General features: G+C 25.5%; 4 protein-coding genes across 9 annotated transcripts; 3 read left to right on the top strand and 1 right to left on the bottom strand.

Moving 5' to 3' along the window:
• The first annotated feature begins 72 nt into the window (after window positions 1–72).
• LOC128965577 (glutamine--fructose-6-phosphate aminotransferase [isomerizing] 1-like) lies at window positions 73–5,502 on the top strand. 3 transcript variants are annotated; one of them, XM_054312286.1, is made up of 11 exons: window positions 73–204; window positions 1,546–1,653; window positions 1,778–2,046; window positions 2,125–2,253; window positions 2,338–2,482; window positions 2,997–3,029; window positions 3,203–3,409; window positions 4,066–4,358; window positions 4,436–4,946; window positions 5,006–5,016; window positions 5,091–5,502. In XM_054312286.1, exons 1-11 carry the CDS (start codon window positions 198–200, stop codon window positions 5,463–5,465), a joined length of 2,088 nt encoding a protein of 695 aa, XP_054168261.1. In that variant the 5' UTR covers window positions 73–197; the 3' UTR covers window positions 5,466–5,502. The 3 variants fall into 3 exon arrangements, with proteins under 3 accessions (XP_054168261.1, XP_054168260.1, XP_054168262.1); XM_054312285.1 differs by lacking the exon at window positions 2,997–3,029 and adding an exon at window positions 2,648–2,755; XM_054312287.1 differs by lacking the exon at window positions 2,997–3,029.
• A 149-nt stretch (window positions 5,503–5,651) lies between these two features.
• On the bottom strand, window positions 5,652–6,906 carry LOC128965287 (palmitoyl-protein thioesterase 1-like). Its single transcript, XM_054311936.1, has 3 exons — window positions 6,316–6,906; window positions 6,143–6,258; window positions 5,652–6,073 (listed from the first exon to the last, which is right to left on the bottom strand). The coding sequence occupies exons 1-3, from the start codon at window positions 6,731–6,733 to the stop codon at window positions 5,699–5,701; spliced, it is 909 nt and encodes a 302-aa protein (XP_054167911.1). The 5' UTR covers window positions 6,734–6,906; the 3' UTR covers window positions 5,652–5,698.
• A 138-nt stretch (window positions 6,907–7,044) lies between these two features.
• Window positions 7,045–8,125, top strand: LOC128965289 (meiotic nuclear division protein 1 homolog). Its single transcript, XM_054311937.1, has 4 exons — window positions 7,045–7,319; window positions 7,377–7,550; window positions 7,617–7,884; window positions 7,946–8,125. The coding sequence occupies exons 1-4, from the start codon at window positions 7,245–7,247 to the stop codon at window positions 8,050–8,052; spliced, it is 624 nt and encodes a 207-aa protein (XP_054167912.1). The 5' UTR covers window positions 7,045–7,244; the 3' UTR covers window positions 8,053–8,125.
• Window positions 8,126–8,759: 634 nt separating this feature from the next.
• On the top strand, window positions 8,760–18,885 carry LOC128965286 (protein dopey homolog PFC0245c-like). Of its 4 annotated transcripts, none has more exons than XM_054311933.1 (19): window positions 8,760–9,085; window positions 9,156–9,515; window positions 10,023–10,121; window positions 13,738–13,848; window positions 13,940–14,050; window positions 14,364–14,583; window positions 14,654–14,762; window positions 15,028–15,083; window positions 15,162–15,289; window positions 15,356–15,488; window positions 15,785–15,874; window positions 15,970–16,062; window positions 16,991–17,085; window positions 17,366–17,480; window positions 17,611–17,838; window positions 17,912–18,032; window positions 18,100–18,207; window positions 18,545–18,615; window positions 18,710–18,885. In XM_054311933.1, the coding sequence occupies exons 1-19, from the start codon at window positions 9,023–9,025 to the stop codon at window positions 18,874–18,876; spliced, it is 2,478 nt and encodes an 825-aa protein (XP_054167908.1). In that variant the 5' UTR covers window positions 8,760–9,022; the 3' UTR covers window positions 18,877–18,885. The 4 variants fall into 4 exon arrangements, with proteins under 4 accessions (XP_054167908.1, XP_054167907.1, XP_054167909.1 ...); XM_054311932.1 differs by having other exon boundaries at window positions 15,970–16,926; XM_054311934.1 differs by lacking the exon at window positions 15,970–16,062.
• The last annotated feature ends 115 nt before the right edge of the window (window positions 18,886–19,000 follow it).

Here is a 19,000-nt window from a genome sequence, read left to right as displayed (position 1 = left end):
ACCGGTGCCTCCAATGTGTTCAATGCATTGCATAGATGTATGTGTTATATAAACCAAGTGTTTAATGAAAACATTATTATTGATACAGTTATATGGTTTTGGTGTCGACACCGATCCACAAGAATCTGACAGTCATTTCATTTGAATTGATATTTTTATTTAAATAATTTAATTGCTATTATATTTCGGGAATCAATATGTGCGGTAAGTTTCTTATTTTAATTTATATCATATTATATTTATATATTTGTTTGTATTATAAATTAAGAATATTCTGTAATAATTGATTAATTTAAATGTTATATTTAAAAATAATATATCTTTATTAAACTATATAAGTTAATTGATATAAATTAGATAACTAATTAATGGATTTATGAATTGTATTTTTTATGAATCAAAAATTATATAAAAATTAATAATAGTTTCGATATTACTTGAGATTCATTGAAATTTCTATATTGAATATCAGTAATAATTTCTATAATATAGTAATTCTTAAATATCTATATAATAATTATAATATTAATAATAATAATAATAATAATAATAATATCAAATATCTTAAAATATTGAATTTCTACAATTTTCTACAGATTTTTAGTATACAGTATATATAAATTTATATATAATGTTAACATTTTTAGATATTAGGTCATCGCTCGAGACATAAAATTAATTTTTGAACGACATGTTTGCCTTTAAGGCATATTTTTGAAAGTTTTTTGAGATAATTTTYCAAAAAATAATAATTCAGACAAAATTTTTAAGCAAAACATATTTTTAAATAAATAATCCGACAATTAATGTGTTTTTCATTAATATTTTATTCTGCTTTTATAAAAACAAGTTTATAAAAAAAATTTAAACAAAACTTTTGGTAAATTAATTATATTTATAATGAATATAGGGTTTAATTTCTGGTATCAAATTTCATCGAAAATATTTTTAGATTTTTTTTGCTGTAAAATCTAATTAATATTTTGTTATATGAATTACTGTTAGAAAAAGTAATTTAATTAATATGAAACACACGTTTATTAATACAGACGTATTAATATTAATAATCGATGTCTTATTAGTATTTATAATATTGAGGACAAGGAAATCAACAAAATCTTTAAAAATTATTCAATTCTTATTATTTTTGTGTCTAATCTAATAATTTTATTTGAAAATTTTTACTTAAATTAAGATTAAAACTTAAATAAATATCTTAACAAATTTTGAATGTCATTTGATTTATATTTTATTGTTAATAAATTAACATTTACATCAAAAACTAAGATTAATGGTAATTAAGTAATTTATATAATATCATTTGAATGCAGATTTTCTATTTGATTATATATTTATATTAAAAACAAGAAACATATTTTTAAAATTAATTTAAAAAAGTGACCCAATTTTTCAAAATTCATATTAAGAATATCATTGCATTTAACTGACAATAATATTAAATATCAATAGATTTTCTATTATATATTAATTTTATATAACATATGACAATCATAATTAACTATAATAATGAAATTTATTTTATAGGAATCTTTGCATATCTTAACTATTTTGAGCCCAAAACTCGTCGCGAAATATTGGAATTTCTTATCAAAGGATTACAGAGATTAGAGTATAGAGGATATGATTCCGCAGGTATTGTATGGTTTGGTTTGATTATATATATATACCTATTGGCGATGTTTTTTATTAATTACATAATTTTGTAATCATATGATAAAAATTTATTGATTAATTATATAACCAATTGGTAATTTAGGTGTTGCTTTTGACTTTGATGACGGCGCCATTGAGATTATCAGAGCACCGGGAAAAGTGAGAGTTCTTGAGAATGCCATTTGGGACAGAAGTGACTTCAATTTGGACCACACCTATGATGTGCACATCGGTATAGCGCACACCCGTTGGGCAACTCATGGCGCGCCATCCGAGTTCAATAGCCATCCTCAGAGATCCAGTGATAATAACGAGTTTGTTGTCGTTCACAACGGAATTCTTACCAATTATAAAGATGTCAAACAGTTTCTGGTATTTCATTTTAATTATAAAGAACAGTAAAATTTAAGTGAAATTAATAAAATTAATTTTATATTAAAACATATATAGATTAAAAAAGGGTATACCTTTGAATCTGATACCGACACTGAAGTTATTGCAAAGTTTGCGCACCATTTGTATAAAAAGCAACCAAATATCAAGTTTAGGGAATTAGTGGAACAAGTTATACAACAACTTGTATGGATTACACTAATTATTATTTATACAATTTTTTATTTAACATAACATAACATTACAGTTGAAATGTTTTTAATTTAAAAGGAAGGGGCGTTTGCATTGGTCTTCAAAAGTAAATACTTTCCGGGAGAATGTGTGGCCACCAGAAGAGGCAGTCCACTACTTGTAGGCATCAAAACAAAGACAAACCTAATCTCAGACCACATTCCTATTATTTATAGCAGTAAAGGTATGTTTTCATAGCATTTAATATCACTTTTATTTTTGCAAAAAAAACTTTGATTTTTGAATTTTTCCCAAAATACTAAATTTAATTAAATGAATGCAAATATATATATACAAACAAATACTGTTGCATGACATCTAAATAAAATGGGATTTTAATAAAAAATAGAGATTAAGAAAATGAGTTTAACGGCAAAGAATTCATTGGGTGACGACCGGTGGGAACACCGGTTGGCGGTTAGCCGTCAAAATAGCATTATATCTGATGATGACGAAGGTATTGATTGTTTGATTGCTGATCATATAATTATAAGTGTCATCACTGTTATATCGTTATAATTGCGGGCATTTTTCTCGACAAAATGTGGGCTCAATTAATGGGCCACAAATTGTTTCACTGTTTAGCCACTATTTTGTTACAATGATTTCATGTTTTATTTTATATTTTTGTGATTGCTTTATAAATATCCTTATATTGCTGTTTTTGTGAACCGATGACAATACTTGATGTTTGACAGACTCTAAAAAGGGATGTAAAGACACTGTTAAAGGTATATATATGCCTAACCTATGCTTTGGGTTTCGGGACACTTGCGGTTAAAAGGATTTCTGTCTGTTATAACTTATTAACTAATTGCATGACACTTATATGTTCAATCAAATTAACATATTAATTGTAAATTTAGCAATTAGTCTAATACTGACAATATTTGCTTATCAATAGATCTTCATCCGCGACAAAATGGTTTGTCGACCAATTCAGTTGTGGGCGGAAAGTTGGCCCGATCTGAGTCGACCACACAGTTTACTCCATTGAATGACGACAAAATGGTAGAGTATTTGTTTGCATCGGATGCCAGTGCTATCATTGAACACACCAATCGTGTCATATATCTGGAGGACGACGACGTGGCCTCTATTGAAGCCGGGTGTATGTCATGTGATATTTTATAAGCTTTATCTTAAAATTATAATTACTTTGATAAAAAATTTGCCTAATTTTAATATACTGTATAAGCAATGTTAAATAATATCAAAATAATCTCAAACAAATATTAGTAATCATACAAATTTTATTCAAAAATAATTATTGCTATTTTTTCTACATAAACAATACACAGTATTGTAAACAGATATTTAATTAGAAACATTACTTGATATAATGCATTTAAATTAGATTTAAATTATTGATTTAAATTAGATTTATATATATATATATATATATATATATATATATATTACATATACCGGTACATGTAATTTACAGTATATAAACAAAATATAATCATAAATTATATTATAGTTATCTGAAAGTGATATAAAATGTTGTTTTAATATTATGGGTATGTTATAGATATCGGTATTTATTTAATTATATTCTGTGATATCTACTTAAGATTTCTTATGTGTATTAATAGAATAATAAATAGAACCGAAAAGTTTGTCAAATTGTCGATAAAAAAATAGACGAATATTTAATTTAATTTAATTTATATTAAATTTATTCTTTTTTCTAAAATAATTATAATATTCTTGAAATGTATTGTAATTTATATAAATATTAATGATTTTATTATACATCACTAGTGTTGACAATACATCGACTTAAGCGTACACTCGATGACACATCACTGACACGAGAGATACAAACCTTAAAGTTAGAGATCCAGCAGATAATGAAAGGCAACTTTGACTCATTCATGCAGAAGGAGATCTTCGAACAGCCGGAGTCTGTCATCAATACAATGCGTGGAAGAGTCAACTTCGACAACAACGACACTGTTATCTTGGGTGGCATTAAGGACTATATTCCTGAAATCAAACGCTGCAGACGTTTGCTATTAATTGGTTGCGGAACCAGTTATCACAGTATTATTGCTGTTAGTATTCATTGATATAAAGTGTTATAGATTTATGGTTTTGTGGTTTATCTAAATTATATAAATTAAATACACAGACGAGACAGATATTAGAAGAATTGACAGAATTGCCAGTAATGATAGAGTTGGCGAGTGATTTCCTCGACAGAAACACACCTATTTTCAGAGACGACGTCTGCTTCTTTGTCTCACAATCGGGAGAAACGGCTGATACTCTGATGGCATTACGTTATTGCAAACAAAGAGGCGCTTTAATTGTTGGTATAACTAATACTGTGGGCAGTAGTATATGTCGGGAAAGTCACTGTGGAGTTCATATTAATGCGGGACCAGAGATAGGAGTTGCGTCCACTAAGGCATATACCAGTCAATTCATATCTCTAGTTATGTTTGCTTTGGTTATGAGTGAAGATCGCATCTCACAACAGCCCCGTAGGAGCGAAATAATACAGGGATTAAAACGATTGCCCGATCAGATCAAACAGGTTCTCGAACAGGACTGTCAGGTACTTGAATTGGCTAAAGATTTATATCAACAAAAATCTCTTCTTCTTATGGGTCGCGGTTGGAATCACGCAACTGTTCTCGGTATTCAAACAATCATATCTTCAATTACCATAATATTAACATATATTTATCTTTTACAGAGGGAGCACTGGTATAACAATTTGTTTTATTTTTATAATAAACTCTTTTTTAACTATTATAACTTACTTACCATTCAATCGATAGAAAATAAAAGAGTTAACTTATATGCATTCCGAGGGCATACTGGCCGGTGAACTAAAGCACGGACCACTTGCACTCATCGATAACTCTATGCCTGTCATTATGGTTGTCACCAGAGATCCTGTTTATCCCAAATGCATGAATGCATTGCAACAGGTGTTGGCTCGTGACAGTCGACCCATTATTATCTGTGAAGACAACGACACCGAAACACAGAAGTATAGCTTCCGTTCGCTACAAACTCCACACACTGTCGACTGTTTGCAGGGAATCTTAACTGTAATACCACTTCAATTGCTTTCATATCATATCGCTGTACTTCGAGGCTGTAATGTTGACTGTCCTCGAAATTTGGCCAAATCTGTTACCGTTGAATAACTGCTTATTTAAATATATTTTTTACTTTATAATTATTTTTTTAATTTTAAATATTTTTATTAATTTTATATCTAATTTTTATAATATAAATCATTTTAAATTATAAAATCACTTTAATTTTGATTTTCTTATATTAATTAAAAAAATAATAATATAATAATAGTTTATGATTTTTAATTTGTCACTTCATTACAGAATATAAAATTTATCACAATTTTTAGTAAATAGTTTTATTATTTAAGATATTTATTTACGATTTCCTCTTCAAACCATTTGATATCAATCTGAAGATGATCTCCAATAACTTCATACAAGTGAAGTCGTCCACTGATATCCAACTCTTTAAGTCCAATCCAATCTTCAGTATACAAAGTCGTGTCTTTCATTTTGTAGATATCCTGTGCCTGACCTGCGATATAAAATCCAAAGAGAGACGACTCCCGGGGCTCAACCATCGAGTCATTCAAGAACTTAACCAAAACAAAGTTCTTAAGCTTAAGAATGCGCTCTTTATAAGTGGTATTTCGGGGAATATTTTCATTGTTAATATCGGCTAAAAATATGTTCTTTTGTTTGTATAAATCTTCTTGAAGCGGGTCGTGCCAGTACTGCATGTCATTTACCATTCAATTGTATTATATATATATATATATATATATATATCAAATCAAACCAACCTCTGCCTGAACCACATGGTTTTGGATGTACTCTTCATATGCGCCATAATTGAGTAGTTTTCGGACCAAATCGCAGATATGGTTTGCTTGTGGACAACGAGGCAAACCATAAACTCCTAATAATGAGATAATTGATATCGTTTTTTGTGATAATAATAATAATCATTCAATACCCTGATGTTGTCCGCCCAAACTAATCAAATTCAATATCTTAATTGTTGGACATCTCTGTGCAATTGCTCGTATAATTTGTCCGCCCTGTGAAAAGCCAATGGCATTAAAGCCATTGGCCAGTCGTGTATCGGCCGTTAGCTGACGACAGGCTTCGGTCACCTGATCGTTAAGATTCATAAAATAACCGCTCATTAGGTCTTCGGCYGTATTGTTTCCCATACGGATAGACATGACATAAACGCCAGCAATCTTTGACTCCAACCACTTCTGCAGTGAATAAATACTTCCGTGCGATGTATCGCCCATTCCGTGATAAAAGACAATCGGTGTCGGACTCACATCAACCGTCGCATCGATTGACCGCAACTGTTGGCCAACAAATAACAGACAATAAATGACAAACACTGATAAACACATGATTGCACCGATCGGTCGGTAAATAAAATGTTAATTCATTGAGTGTTTGTCACAAAACAAATACAAATCAATAGCAAAACAAATAGCAATTCAATTGATATCACATTTCAATCAATTTATAAACAATTTTCATAATTAATGTAAACAACTAATCATTCAATCAATCAATCAATTGATACAAACTTTAAATATTTTATTATTTTTGTCATTAATATGAACACCAATAGAGAGCAATGATTGCAAACATATTATTCATTCATATAATACATAACAATATACAGTAGTAATAGATTGCATACAATATAGCAGTTTTGGTGACAAAAGGGGACACTTTAGACATTGTGTACACTATTTGTTAATATATTATACAATTACATGACTTTTGGCGCTATTATTGAGTAATAATTGAAGTCTTAATCAATATCTGACTAATTGTTTGATTGAATTCATTGTTTGGTTAATATTGTCATCAATTTGTGTCTTCATTTTGATCACCACATTGTCCACTGAGATGTCAAAGTCAAAGAAAAAGGGTCTCACTATTGATGAGAAAAGACACCGACTTCTGGAACTGTTTCACCAAAAGGTTTGCATTGAATGACAAAACAAGTCATTTGACAACAACTCATGTGTTTGTCAACAGAAAGATGTGTTTCTTCTGAAAGATTTGGAGAAATTGGGACCAAAAGAGAAGGGAATTGTTATGCAATCAGTTAAAGACATATTACAGTCATTAGTTGCCGACGATTTGGTCGAATCGGACAAAATTGGTTCGTCGACATACTTCTGGTCATTTCCAGCCAAAGCCGTCAAAACAGTTACTAATCTTGTGGTCAATTATTTTCAATTTTATTTCATTGTTTCTAATCTTTTTTAAAAACAGAAGAAACAAAAAATCAAAGATTTAAAGCAAAAGATCAGTGAAATTAAGCAAAAATCTAAAGAATTGGATATCGAGCTCAAGAAGTATCAGTTGAGTGACAAAGAAGCGCAAAGAAGGGAAAAGGCGTTGAATGAATTGCACTCTTTGGAGAATAAAAGAAATGAATTGAAAGCCAAACTGGAAGTGTTGAAGGATTGCGATCCACAGTTCATCAAACAATTGAACAAAGACTGTGAGGTTTCAAAAGAAGCTATCAATCGATGGACGGGTTATTTGATCACTTGTTTTGTTGATTAGTGAAAATTTATTTGAATTTTTCTGATTAATAGATAATGTGTTTCTTGTGAAGTCTTGGTGTAAACAAAAGTTTGGTATCGAAGACTCGGAACTTAATAAACAATTTTCGATTCCCGAAGACTTTGATTATCCGGAATAGAGTTGAAGTGACCTAAAGAAGTGATAATTAAATTTAGTAAAAATTATCGATAAATAACAAAACGTTAACTTATCCTAAATCTCTAAAAATGTGAATTTTCATATTATTTAACTTATGTTTAGTTATTTACTTATTTATTAATTTATTACAGTATTGTTATATATTATTATTATTAATATTATTATTATTAAAACATTACTACTACTACTACTACTGTTATAAACTAATTTAGATTTCTTTAAACTTTGCTAACCATATAAAACTGCATTATCATTGATAATATGTTTATTTACTAACAAATCAAATTAGTTATCATATGAATAATAGATAATTAGTCATTGTATTAATAATAACGTATTAAATATTTAAACACTTTGTAAATATCAATTAAATTACTTTAATAAATGTTATATGAATTTTAATATGAAATTTTTATATTTAAATTATCAAAATATAAATATTGAGTTATAAATACAATTATCAAATAGAGTGAATCCGGTTACACTATTTTGTTTAGCTTTGATTGAATTTATTGTTTATTTTGAAACTAAATGTTAAATGTTATAACACCTTATTATAATAATGTATGTATGTATGTATGTGTGCGTTATTAAACACTGTTATCTTAATACCGGTGAATTGAATGTTTAATTATGTAATGAAGTGTTGGTGTAGAGCACAGGCGCACACATACCTCTTGAAAGGATAGCAATGGTTAGAAATGAGGAAAGCAATTGACAAATAGCCTTATCTTTTACTTTTGGATGAGGCCTTGTGTTTGAGGTAATGCCAAGTGAGGCAAAGGAGCAAAAAATAGTTGCATTTTTCACATTTTATAATAAGCTCTAAACTGAGAGTACAAGTGTTGGCACGAATTCCTGTGAAATTCGATATAATTGTGCAAAAGTGACGTTCCTTTCAATGTTCATAATCATAGACTAAATTTTGGGCCAAAGTTTATGCGCCATCAATGCCATCAATGATTCCTACGAGTGAGAGCCCTACCGGTGCTGTCGAGCATTTGCTATCAGATGTAAGTGACTTTGCTTTTGGTTTGATTGAAAAAGTTTAACAATTAAATGGTTAACTCATCTCTAATGCAGACCACAGACTGGACAACAATGCTTCTCATATTTTGGGTGTTTGTGGCACTTGTTGTCTACTGTGTCGGCAATATTCTTGTAGTTGTTCTCAACAAAAGACGACAAAGTTTTGCCAAAATTAGTAATGAAATTAAATATAAGGATATTGTTAACGAAGATATCAACAAACAAACGGTTGATTTGCAGCAAAATGTCAAACCATTGCAACTGAATAAAGCTGAGGGACCGGACAGGTATTGTGTCGATTGGATTAACAAAATAATTGAATGGTTTTCAATGCAAAATGAGACGATTCTTGAGTCGATTTTTAATGTTTGGATCACTTCTTTAAATAATAAATGCAAAAAAATTTCAAATGATGTAAGAAAATTTGCCAATTATTTTATTATTAATTTTATTTTCACTGAATATCACCTAAAATGTAATTTTTAACTGTCTATTATCTCAATTTATTTATTAAATTTAAATTTAACATTAAGTACTTTATTAGTTTTCATATAATAAGCGAAAAAGTTTCGTTTATTTATTTAAAACTTATTTCTTTTAATTATGTTTTCAAAATTATGTTAAAAATCTAATTATAGATAAAAATATTAAGAGATTTTAAAACACTTTCTTTCTGTGAATAAATCATTTTATCTATTTTGAGAATATATTTTGTACAGTATTTTACAGAATATTTTTAAAAGCAAATAATTTTATATAAAATAAATATAATTAATTTTATCGCTTCTATTTTAAAATAAGTAACAGTGAATTTTGCTAGATAATTTAAATATAGAAAGTAAACATTATTTTAGATGTTTTATTTAATACTTCAAAGTTAATAATAATTTTAATAAAACTATTGAAATAATTAAATATTAGAGCGGAATCTCAATTGAATTTTGTGGGATATGTCGGGACAYAAATTCATCACCAGAAGTGACAAACATTGTTGTCGATAAAGAGTCCAACGATAATATTGTAAGTTTTTAATTAATATTTTATAATTTTAATTAAATTTTAGTTAAGCATTATATAATGCTGTTATAGTATGTATATTTCTAAATTTTTAGTAAACATTATTATTTGTTAGTAAATATTATGATTATCATTAAATATTTTAAGTTATCTCATTTTTACGAGTCATAACAACACTAATATTAATTGATATATTAATATAATACCTGTACTGTTAGCTAACATAAATAAAATAAGTAAAATTAATTTAAATCGTAATTATAAACAATAAAATTTGTGGTTTTTAGGTTTTTTTTAAAGAGGTGAGAATTAATAATTAAATAATTATATTTTTATATAATTCCCAAAATATATAATAATACAATTTTTATGTATATTTCCTTGAAAAATTGATTTTTAAATTAAAAGTAGTAGTAGTAGTAGTAGTAGTAGTAGTAGTAGTAGTAGTAGTAGTAGTAGTAGTAGTAGTAGTAGTAGTAGTAGTAATTGTAGTAGTAACAATGCAAGTAGATTTTTTGAAAAATATTTAATTGAGATCAAATTGAGTAAAATTATAATTTTGTAAACATAAGTTATAAAACAATGATAAACCCATAAAATTTATAATTAAATTATATTTTATTGAGTATTAAATGCAATGGATTATTTATTTTACAAATTACTGTTAAATAAGTGAGTGATTTATTAAATATACATTAATATGTTTAAAAATAGATATTATTTAAAGAAATAAACAAAAATTGATAATATATACAGTAGGTGTTTCTAACTATTATTAAGTTATATAAACTTTAAAATAAAATAATTACGATTATTAAAACAATATTATTTAACAAAACTTTGAATACATTAAAAATTTATAAGCGTTGAAATAATGGTTAAATTATTTTTATCATTTGAACCATTGATGCAAATCTGTTAACAAAAAAAGTATCTTAAAATAATACTTACTTTATTTGCAATGAACTCTAAACAGTGAAAAACTTTTATATTAATGCAATCGAAAAATAGCTTATTTTAAGAATCTTATCCTTGACTTTAAGGAAAATTGCAATTTATTATTATTATTATATTATAATATTATTTAATAATTTCCTTCTCTATCACATACGTTGTCAGAAAATATGAAATGTTTTACTAAATTACTTATAATTTTAAATAAGTAGTGATAATTGACTTTTATAAACAATTAATTATAACTCTAATTAAAACAATTAAAAACAATTGTAACATACATTTGAGTTTATAATAAATTAAAATACTATGATGGAAAATTCAAGAAAATTGATTTTTGAATTTAAAGTTTAAAATAAATATAATAAGATACTAATTAAATATTTAAGAATAGTATTAAGATAATAAAATCTATATTATTATTTTATCTTTACTTGTATTACTTTACTGTTTTTTTGTTGTTTTGTCAATTTATCAATAAATTCGTGATATTAAACAAATTAAATAATATATACTATAAAATTAAATAATTAATCAAAATAAATTCATTAATACATTAAAAAATTACAAAAAATAATCAAAACATTGACGAGACAACTTAAATAATAAAGTAAAAAAATTAATAAATTATTTAAATGAGTTTTATATGAAAGCGAGTTTTGTAATGTAATAAACATTTATGAATGGGTGTTGTTTAGGTTGCTATCAGTTATTAAGCAATAAACGACAATAATATTAATATTTATTTGTTATAATTCTGTTTATACAAAGTATTTATAAATTAATTTTTCATACTTTAATATTATCTATAAAAATATGTAATACATGACAATAAAAAAATAACATTTCTACAGTTTATTATTGAAAACATTCACGTTATTTAGTAATAATATAAATTTAATAATAATGTGAAATAAATTCATTGCAAACATATCATATTGTATTAAAACAAAAAGTTTGAATCTATAAACTTATGAAACTACTAATCAAATTCATTGCTGTATTTCAATCAAAACAATTTCATCCTTGATTTTTTAAAAACACAATTAGAATTTAAAAATTAAAAATATATTCAATACTTGATAAAAATTAATTTTTTTTGATTGATTTGATATTTTATATTGTGTAAAATTATACAAAAATTTTTAAAAAATATTTTGTTAAGCTTATATCTAGAATATAAAATGTTATAATAAATATTTATAAATGTTGTCTGAAATATAATTTTTAATTTTTGATTAATTTTCCGATTCATGCGATTGACAATTGAAATAATTTAAAACTCGTAAATATTGATAATATTTGTATAGTTCAGTGACTTTTATAAAACCAAAATAATATAATTTATATAATTCGTTATATTTAACGGTTGTTATGTTAAAATTAATTAAATAATTACTTTAAAAACTAAAACAATAACAAAATATTATATTTAAATACTTTGATAGAAAAATACTGTACAAAWTGTTTTTTTAAACAATTTATAATTTTAAAAAATAATTATATTTTACTGTATCTGTTGGTACTATTAGTCTATTCACTCTTATGAATGGTTTGTTTATTATGATTGGATTGTATTTAATATACTTTCCAATGATATATATATCACGTCTTTCTATATTTTTGTTATTTAAAGTTATAGTACTTTTAGTGGACGTATTAAATATCCGAGATTTAATGCACTGTATTGTACAATAAATTTTATATTGTATTATACAATTTGTATATAATTTATATCACACACATAAATATAATTTATATACCGCTATATTAACAATTTATACTTATAATAGAGATGGGYAAATAAAAATTTTCTAATAAATTCCCTAAGAAAATTTTTAGAAAGTTTCTTAGGAATAAATTTCTATAGAAATTTTACTTTATCATTATACTATGGGATCCCCATATCTATAGCTATTGTAATACTGTACTAACGATACATAATATACACTACAATATTAATGGAATTCTTATTTATAAAATTAATATAATTATCTAATTATAGTTTTTGTAAAATTATATTTATAATTGATTTATATTTTTAGTTTTAATTAAATGAATTATTTTTTACTTTGAACATTTATTAATATATTAATAATAAAATTTAGTTAATATTTATAGTTATAATGAATTATTTCAAGATAGCAAATATTGAGAGAACAAAATTAATAAACAGAAATTTTTTTTAGAAACTTTCCAAAATTTTTTCTATTATTTTAGAAATTTCTCTTTTTGCCAACTCTAATTTATAAACAAAAATATTACTTATCATTAATTAGTCTTGGTACTTTTTTAGATCTAATTATATTTTTTATTTTGCAAAAAACACATTTAAAAATGTTTGAATAGCAAATAGAGATTATTATGCGTTAATATAAATATAATATTATATTATGACATAATATAATCGGCTTCTATTTACAGTACCATTAATTACATTAAAAAACATTTAAATAAATTTGGATTATATAAATATTAAACTATTTTAAAATATTTATCATATCAAATATATTAGTAATAAATACAATTTTTTATAACCATTTGATAACAATAATAATTTAGAAATAGTAATATACATAATAATGCTGTATATAAAATAAGATATTTGAATCAATTTAATATAATTAATTAATTAAAAATAATTTAATAATATCCACCAAAACAGGCCGTTAACTGTAAAATCTCAACGAAAGGCATTAAGTTTTTGGTGAAAGTGTTTCGCGATAATGAAGAGCTCATGCAATATGAACTTCAAATGAATAGATTTGAAGGAATGGTAATTAATAAACAATTTTTTATCATAAAATAAATATTTTTTATTTATAATATAATTGAATTAAATAAACAAAAACAATATCAACTCATAGGTAAAGATTGTTTGCATTAGCGAAGAGTTACTTTTTGTCATCAGATTTGCTGAAAGACCTGATTTTAAGGCGAGTCTCAAACCAATAAAAGTTTTGCAAAGTCAACAACAGGTAAATTGCTTTTAAGTTATATCACTTGTTTACTATAAGCTAAATATAATTGATATAAGCTATCAATGACTATCAAAAAAAATTGATGTATCTATTATTGTAATGTTTTATTAGATAACTTATTTCAAAATAAAGATGTCTTAATAATATGCAGTAAATACTGTTTAATCATTTCCACAAATTTTATAACAAAAATATTTTAAGTATTTAATACTATTTGAACATTCCTTTGTTTATATACAGTATACTTATAATATATATGTTATTATTAATAGTCAAAACTGTTTGACATTTATCTAAAACATTATTACAGAATCGCATTTCTGAAGATTTGATAATAAACTCAATATTGAACTCAATTTCGACGACAGTTGTCGATCTGTGTCTGTCCTCATATCATGGCTTTCCTCAGTTTAGAAGAGAAGAAAGTCTTTCAAAAACCACTTTTGTTAACTTTGAGTGCAAACCTAAATCAGTTGAACGAAAATTGTTTGTTAAAGTAGTTAAAGCAAACAGTTTGGCCAATAATAAAGGTTTGTTTAATTTACTAATATATATATAATATTATTTTAAATAATTGATATTTATGTGACAAATATATAGGTATTTACGATCCGTATTGTGTTATAGAAGTGGATGAGCCCTCACAACAGGCACAGACATCAACCATAAAGAACACGTCTAATCCCGTTTGGAACGAACACTTCATTTTGTATGCTTTCCATTATATACAATATACTGTAAATATATATATATATATACAGTATATCCAATAATTTTCATATTATATAACTTATATAAGAGATATACTATTTATAATTATCAAATATTCTACAATATATTGGCTCATAAATAGTATATATCAACATACCTGTATACTAAATAATTTATATATTTATTATATACTGTATATATGTATATCACTTAATGTCAATATAAATATCTATTTTAATATGTTTATCAAAATCTTGTGACAGTAATTTGAAAGAAGAATCCACTGAAATATTATTTGAATTATATGACAAAACAAATGGTATTTTTACTATTTTTTATCATTTTTGCTATTTATTTAAGTAACATAAGTAACAATAAATTTGTTAATATCTTTTAGATAAGTTTCTCGGTTTGGGAATCGTTAGCGTAAATGAATTGAAACGAAATCCCAGTCAAAATCAAGTGCTTAAACTAGAGGCCAGACCTTTGGAGTCGGATATCATATCGGGAACACTTGCCGTTGAAGTCAGTTATTATTGATAGTTTGTTTTGTCAATTAGTTGCTAATTATATATTTCATTATGATTTTAGTTTTTATTCATTGAACACAATAGCGATACATCTGATTCAGAGTCGGGATCACCTAAATATACCACTGTTTCAACTGATATAACAAATTTACTTAAACCTAATGGAAATGCTGTAAAACATAAAAATAATAAAGGTTAGTATTAAATTAAATTTATATTACATAAGTCTGGTAATTAGCAATAGTAAGCATAGCAATAGTGTAACTGCTTTTTTATGATAAGCTAAAAATATAATTTAGTTTAAATAAATATTTTATAAAATATGCAAAACTTATTATTAGTTTATGAACTGTACTAAACAAAGTATCTAATAAATAATTAATTAAAAGCAATATACTGTACTATTATATTATATTTTAGTTGATTAGTATTGAAAAGTTTAAAAAAACAATTTAAAAATAAAACGCTTAATTAATATTTGCTATAATAGATGTGCCAATGATTTTAAATAGTGTTGATTTGGAGACTAACTGTGACTCTGACGCCAATTGTATTAAATCGGATGTAATTGAAGAACAAAGTAATTAAAAATTGCATAAAATAATAGTTACAATGTTTTTATACAGTAATGTACAGAATGTCAAACTATATTGTAATATCATATATAACTAACAGATAATAATTGCTTGACTGAAACGCCAACTATGAGTTTACAACTTTGTGATCCATTACAAGACAACAGTTCCAACAAAAATCCGTTTATTGAAAGTAAAACTAATGATTTCGTCAATTATTTCAATCAATTGCATGTGATTAACAAAAATCCATTTCTTAATGACAAACAAATCAATAGTATTGAGAGATCTGTTTCATGTAATGACATACCAATTGTTATACCAGTTATACCTCCGCTTATCACTCGCTCACAAATATCTACATATCAGACACAACAAGAAAGTCATGTCACGGAAATGCCATTACAACCAGACTTTAAAGGAAATCCTTTTGACATTTTAAATGTTTACCGAAAAAACTTTTATACGGTTCCCACTTATAGTATTCCTTCACATTTAAATCATTTAGCAAATAATACCCGAGAATCGCCACTTAAAGCCATTTCATTATCTAAACCAATACTTATTTCTCAAAATAAACAAAAGGAGATAGAAATAGAAAAATTAGCAAATAATGGTCTTAACTATACAAATGCTAATATAGTCTCAAAACCAAACCGTTATTTATTAAAATCAGTTTCATCTATAGATTCAATGCTAGGAATAGAAAGTGAAGACTCTAATAATGAAGACAATAACAACAGTGATGTCACTCTCACTGATAATACACAACAATATAACTCAAACATTATTATTGATAATCAAATAGTTTTCAATGACACTATCAATAGAAATCATAGTTATAGGAAAAATGTTAAAAATAAAAGTAATCACAAATTATTGCCGAAAATTTTTATTAATGCTAACAGACATTCATTTAAGCAAAACAAACGAAGAGATAGTAAATTACAAAATAATTTAATTAATGACTTAAATAATGACATAATTGTTAAAAATAATATGAATGGTGATGGCCTGGATAACTTGCATGATTTGCATGTTTTTAATAAAACAATCGGTATTTAAGTTTATTATCAACAAATTTGTTGATAATTTACGATAATTGTGGTCTTATCTTATAGTTAATCAAAATGATATCGAGTTTGGATTAATTGAAAGTTATGCGGATAATAATAGCACAAACAAAAACAATCAAACAATTCATAGCACTTTAAAAGTAAGTATTACTTAATAATTTAGTTATTTTATATTTTAATTGTTTATTAGTCAAACTTTTAAAATTTATTGCATAATAAAATTTATATTATGTTAAGAGATTACAGTAAATACAAATGACATTAAGCATAACTAGTCAAGGATTAAATCAAAAAGAAATTGTTGTTAAAATTTTTAGTTTTAAAAGTGTATTTAATAAGAATATAATTACCTATATATGTATGTAATTGTTATTTTTAATAAATATTTATTAATAATTTTATTATTTGAYAAAACTTCAGATCCCAGAAAAGGGTAGCAGTGAAGGCTATGGCACCGGAAGGGGAAGTCCTGATAATCCGTCCATTAATGTAGAAAGTGGTGTATCATCGAGTAATTCGACGATTGATACCAAAAGTAAAACATTCAGATATTTATAGTTATTTACTTTTATGAAAGTCTTACAAACAAACATTATATTAAATATATTTTTATTTCTAACACAAAATATTATCAAATTTGTGCCAAAATATGTGTTATCTTATAGCGAGTCGATCGCGATCTAAGGAACCGCGAAATATCATTAAAAAGATTAGAAAAAGGTTTAGCTTTAATAAGAATAGATCCAAATCTATGGAAATCAGAACTAATAAGGAAAAGGAGACAACCAGTCGTGACAGCTCTGTTAGCTCCACCTCAAGTAGAGCCCATTCAATGCCCGGTTCCCGTGAACCGTCCGCACCTAAAGACATCCAAAATGCACTTTTGGCTAAACGTATAAATATTATTAATGTTTATCATATAAATAATTATATTTATTATAAATTTTGCTGTGATTTTTTGTTTAGAAGAAATAAATAAAACCAATAGTTATGGCAATATTAGTGAAATAAGCGGTTACTCTACCCGTACTTTCGTTCACGAAAAGTCTGCACTAATTGTTGAATCAAATGAAATGGGAAATCTTAAGTAATTTTATTTGTCAACTCTTCATATTTGTTACTAAACTTATTATTATTTTATGATTATTTAACAGACACTATGCTATTCCCATATCTTTGGCCCATAAAAACAAATGGCGAAAAAAAGGCACAAAACTACATCTATATAATGATCATCTATTTGTGGCCAAACATTTATCCGGGTATTTAAAAAAAATTAAAAATAGATGTAGGCATTAGTAACTCATTTGTCTAATACTAAATATTTAAAAATATATTGATTGCTATTTGAATTTATTAAAACTAAGATCTAATGATAACTATGATAATATATATAAATATGAATTGTCGACATAAACTTATATGTGATGACAAATTTATCATGAGTTTGATAGTTAAGCAAATTTTGTTTATGCTATTAATAAAAAGTCTTAAAATTTGCCAAAATATCTATCAATGAATAGACGACTATTACTTAAATCATTTCATATACTTTATTAATAGGAGAGTATGTGTTGAAAAATATGATTGTATTTACAGATCAATTACGTGTGAAGTTTGTGGAAAACTATTCTCACGAAGACCAGGAAAACAAGGCTATCAGTGCAGAGGTATTAACAAAATAAATGTTTTAAATGATTGCCATTAAGTAATCAAACATTTAAGTTAAATAACATATAAAATATTTTCTTTAAAAACCATTAGACTGTGACTTCATGTGTCATAAGAGATGTCATATTCAAGTTGACAATAGATGTACTAAAAGCAGCATTTCTTCATTAAAACTCGAGTACATAACCGATCCAAAGGCTAAATCATTGGAAATAAACAACAAAAAAGAAGTTAATGACAAACCATTTGTTGAAAGTTGATATMAATTATGAAACAAAAACTACTTATTTTATGTATTTTTGTCAAATGTGTAAAATTTTCCACATATTTATTGACCAATCAAAAGATAATTTTGAACTTAAATAAAAAATTAATAAATTTCTG

This window comes from Oppia nitens, unplaced genomic scaffold, assembly GCF_028296485.1.
Source record: "Oppia nitens isolate AA-2021 unplaced genomic scaffold, nextdenovo-longstitch-racon4-pilon3 scaffold17_pilon_pilon_pilon, whole genome shotgun sequence".
NCBI lineage: Eukaryota > Metazoa > Arthropoda > Arachnida > Sarcoptiformes > Oppiidae > Oppia > Oppia nitens.
The sequence above is the reverse complement of the archived record's forward strand: the minus strand, read 5'-3'. Positions and strand labels throughout refer to the sequence as shown.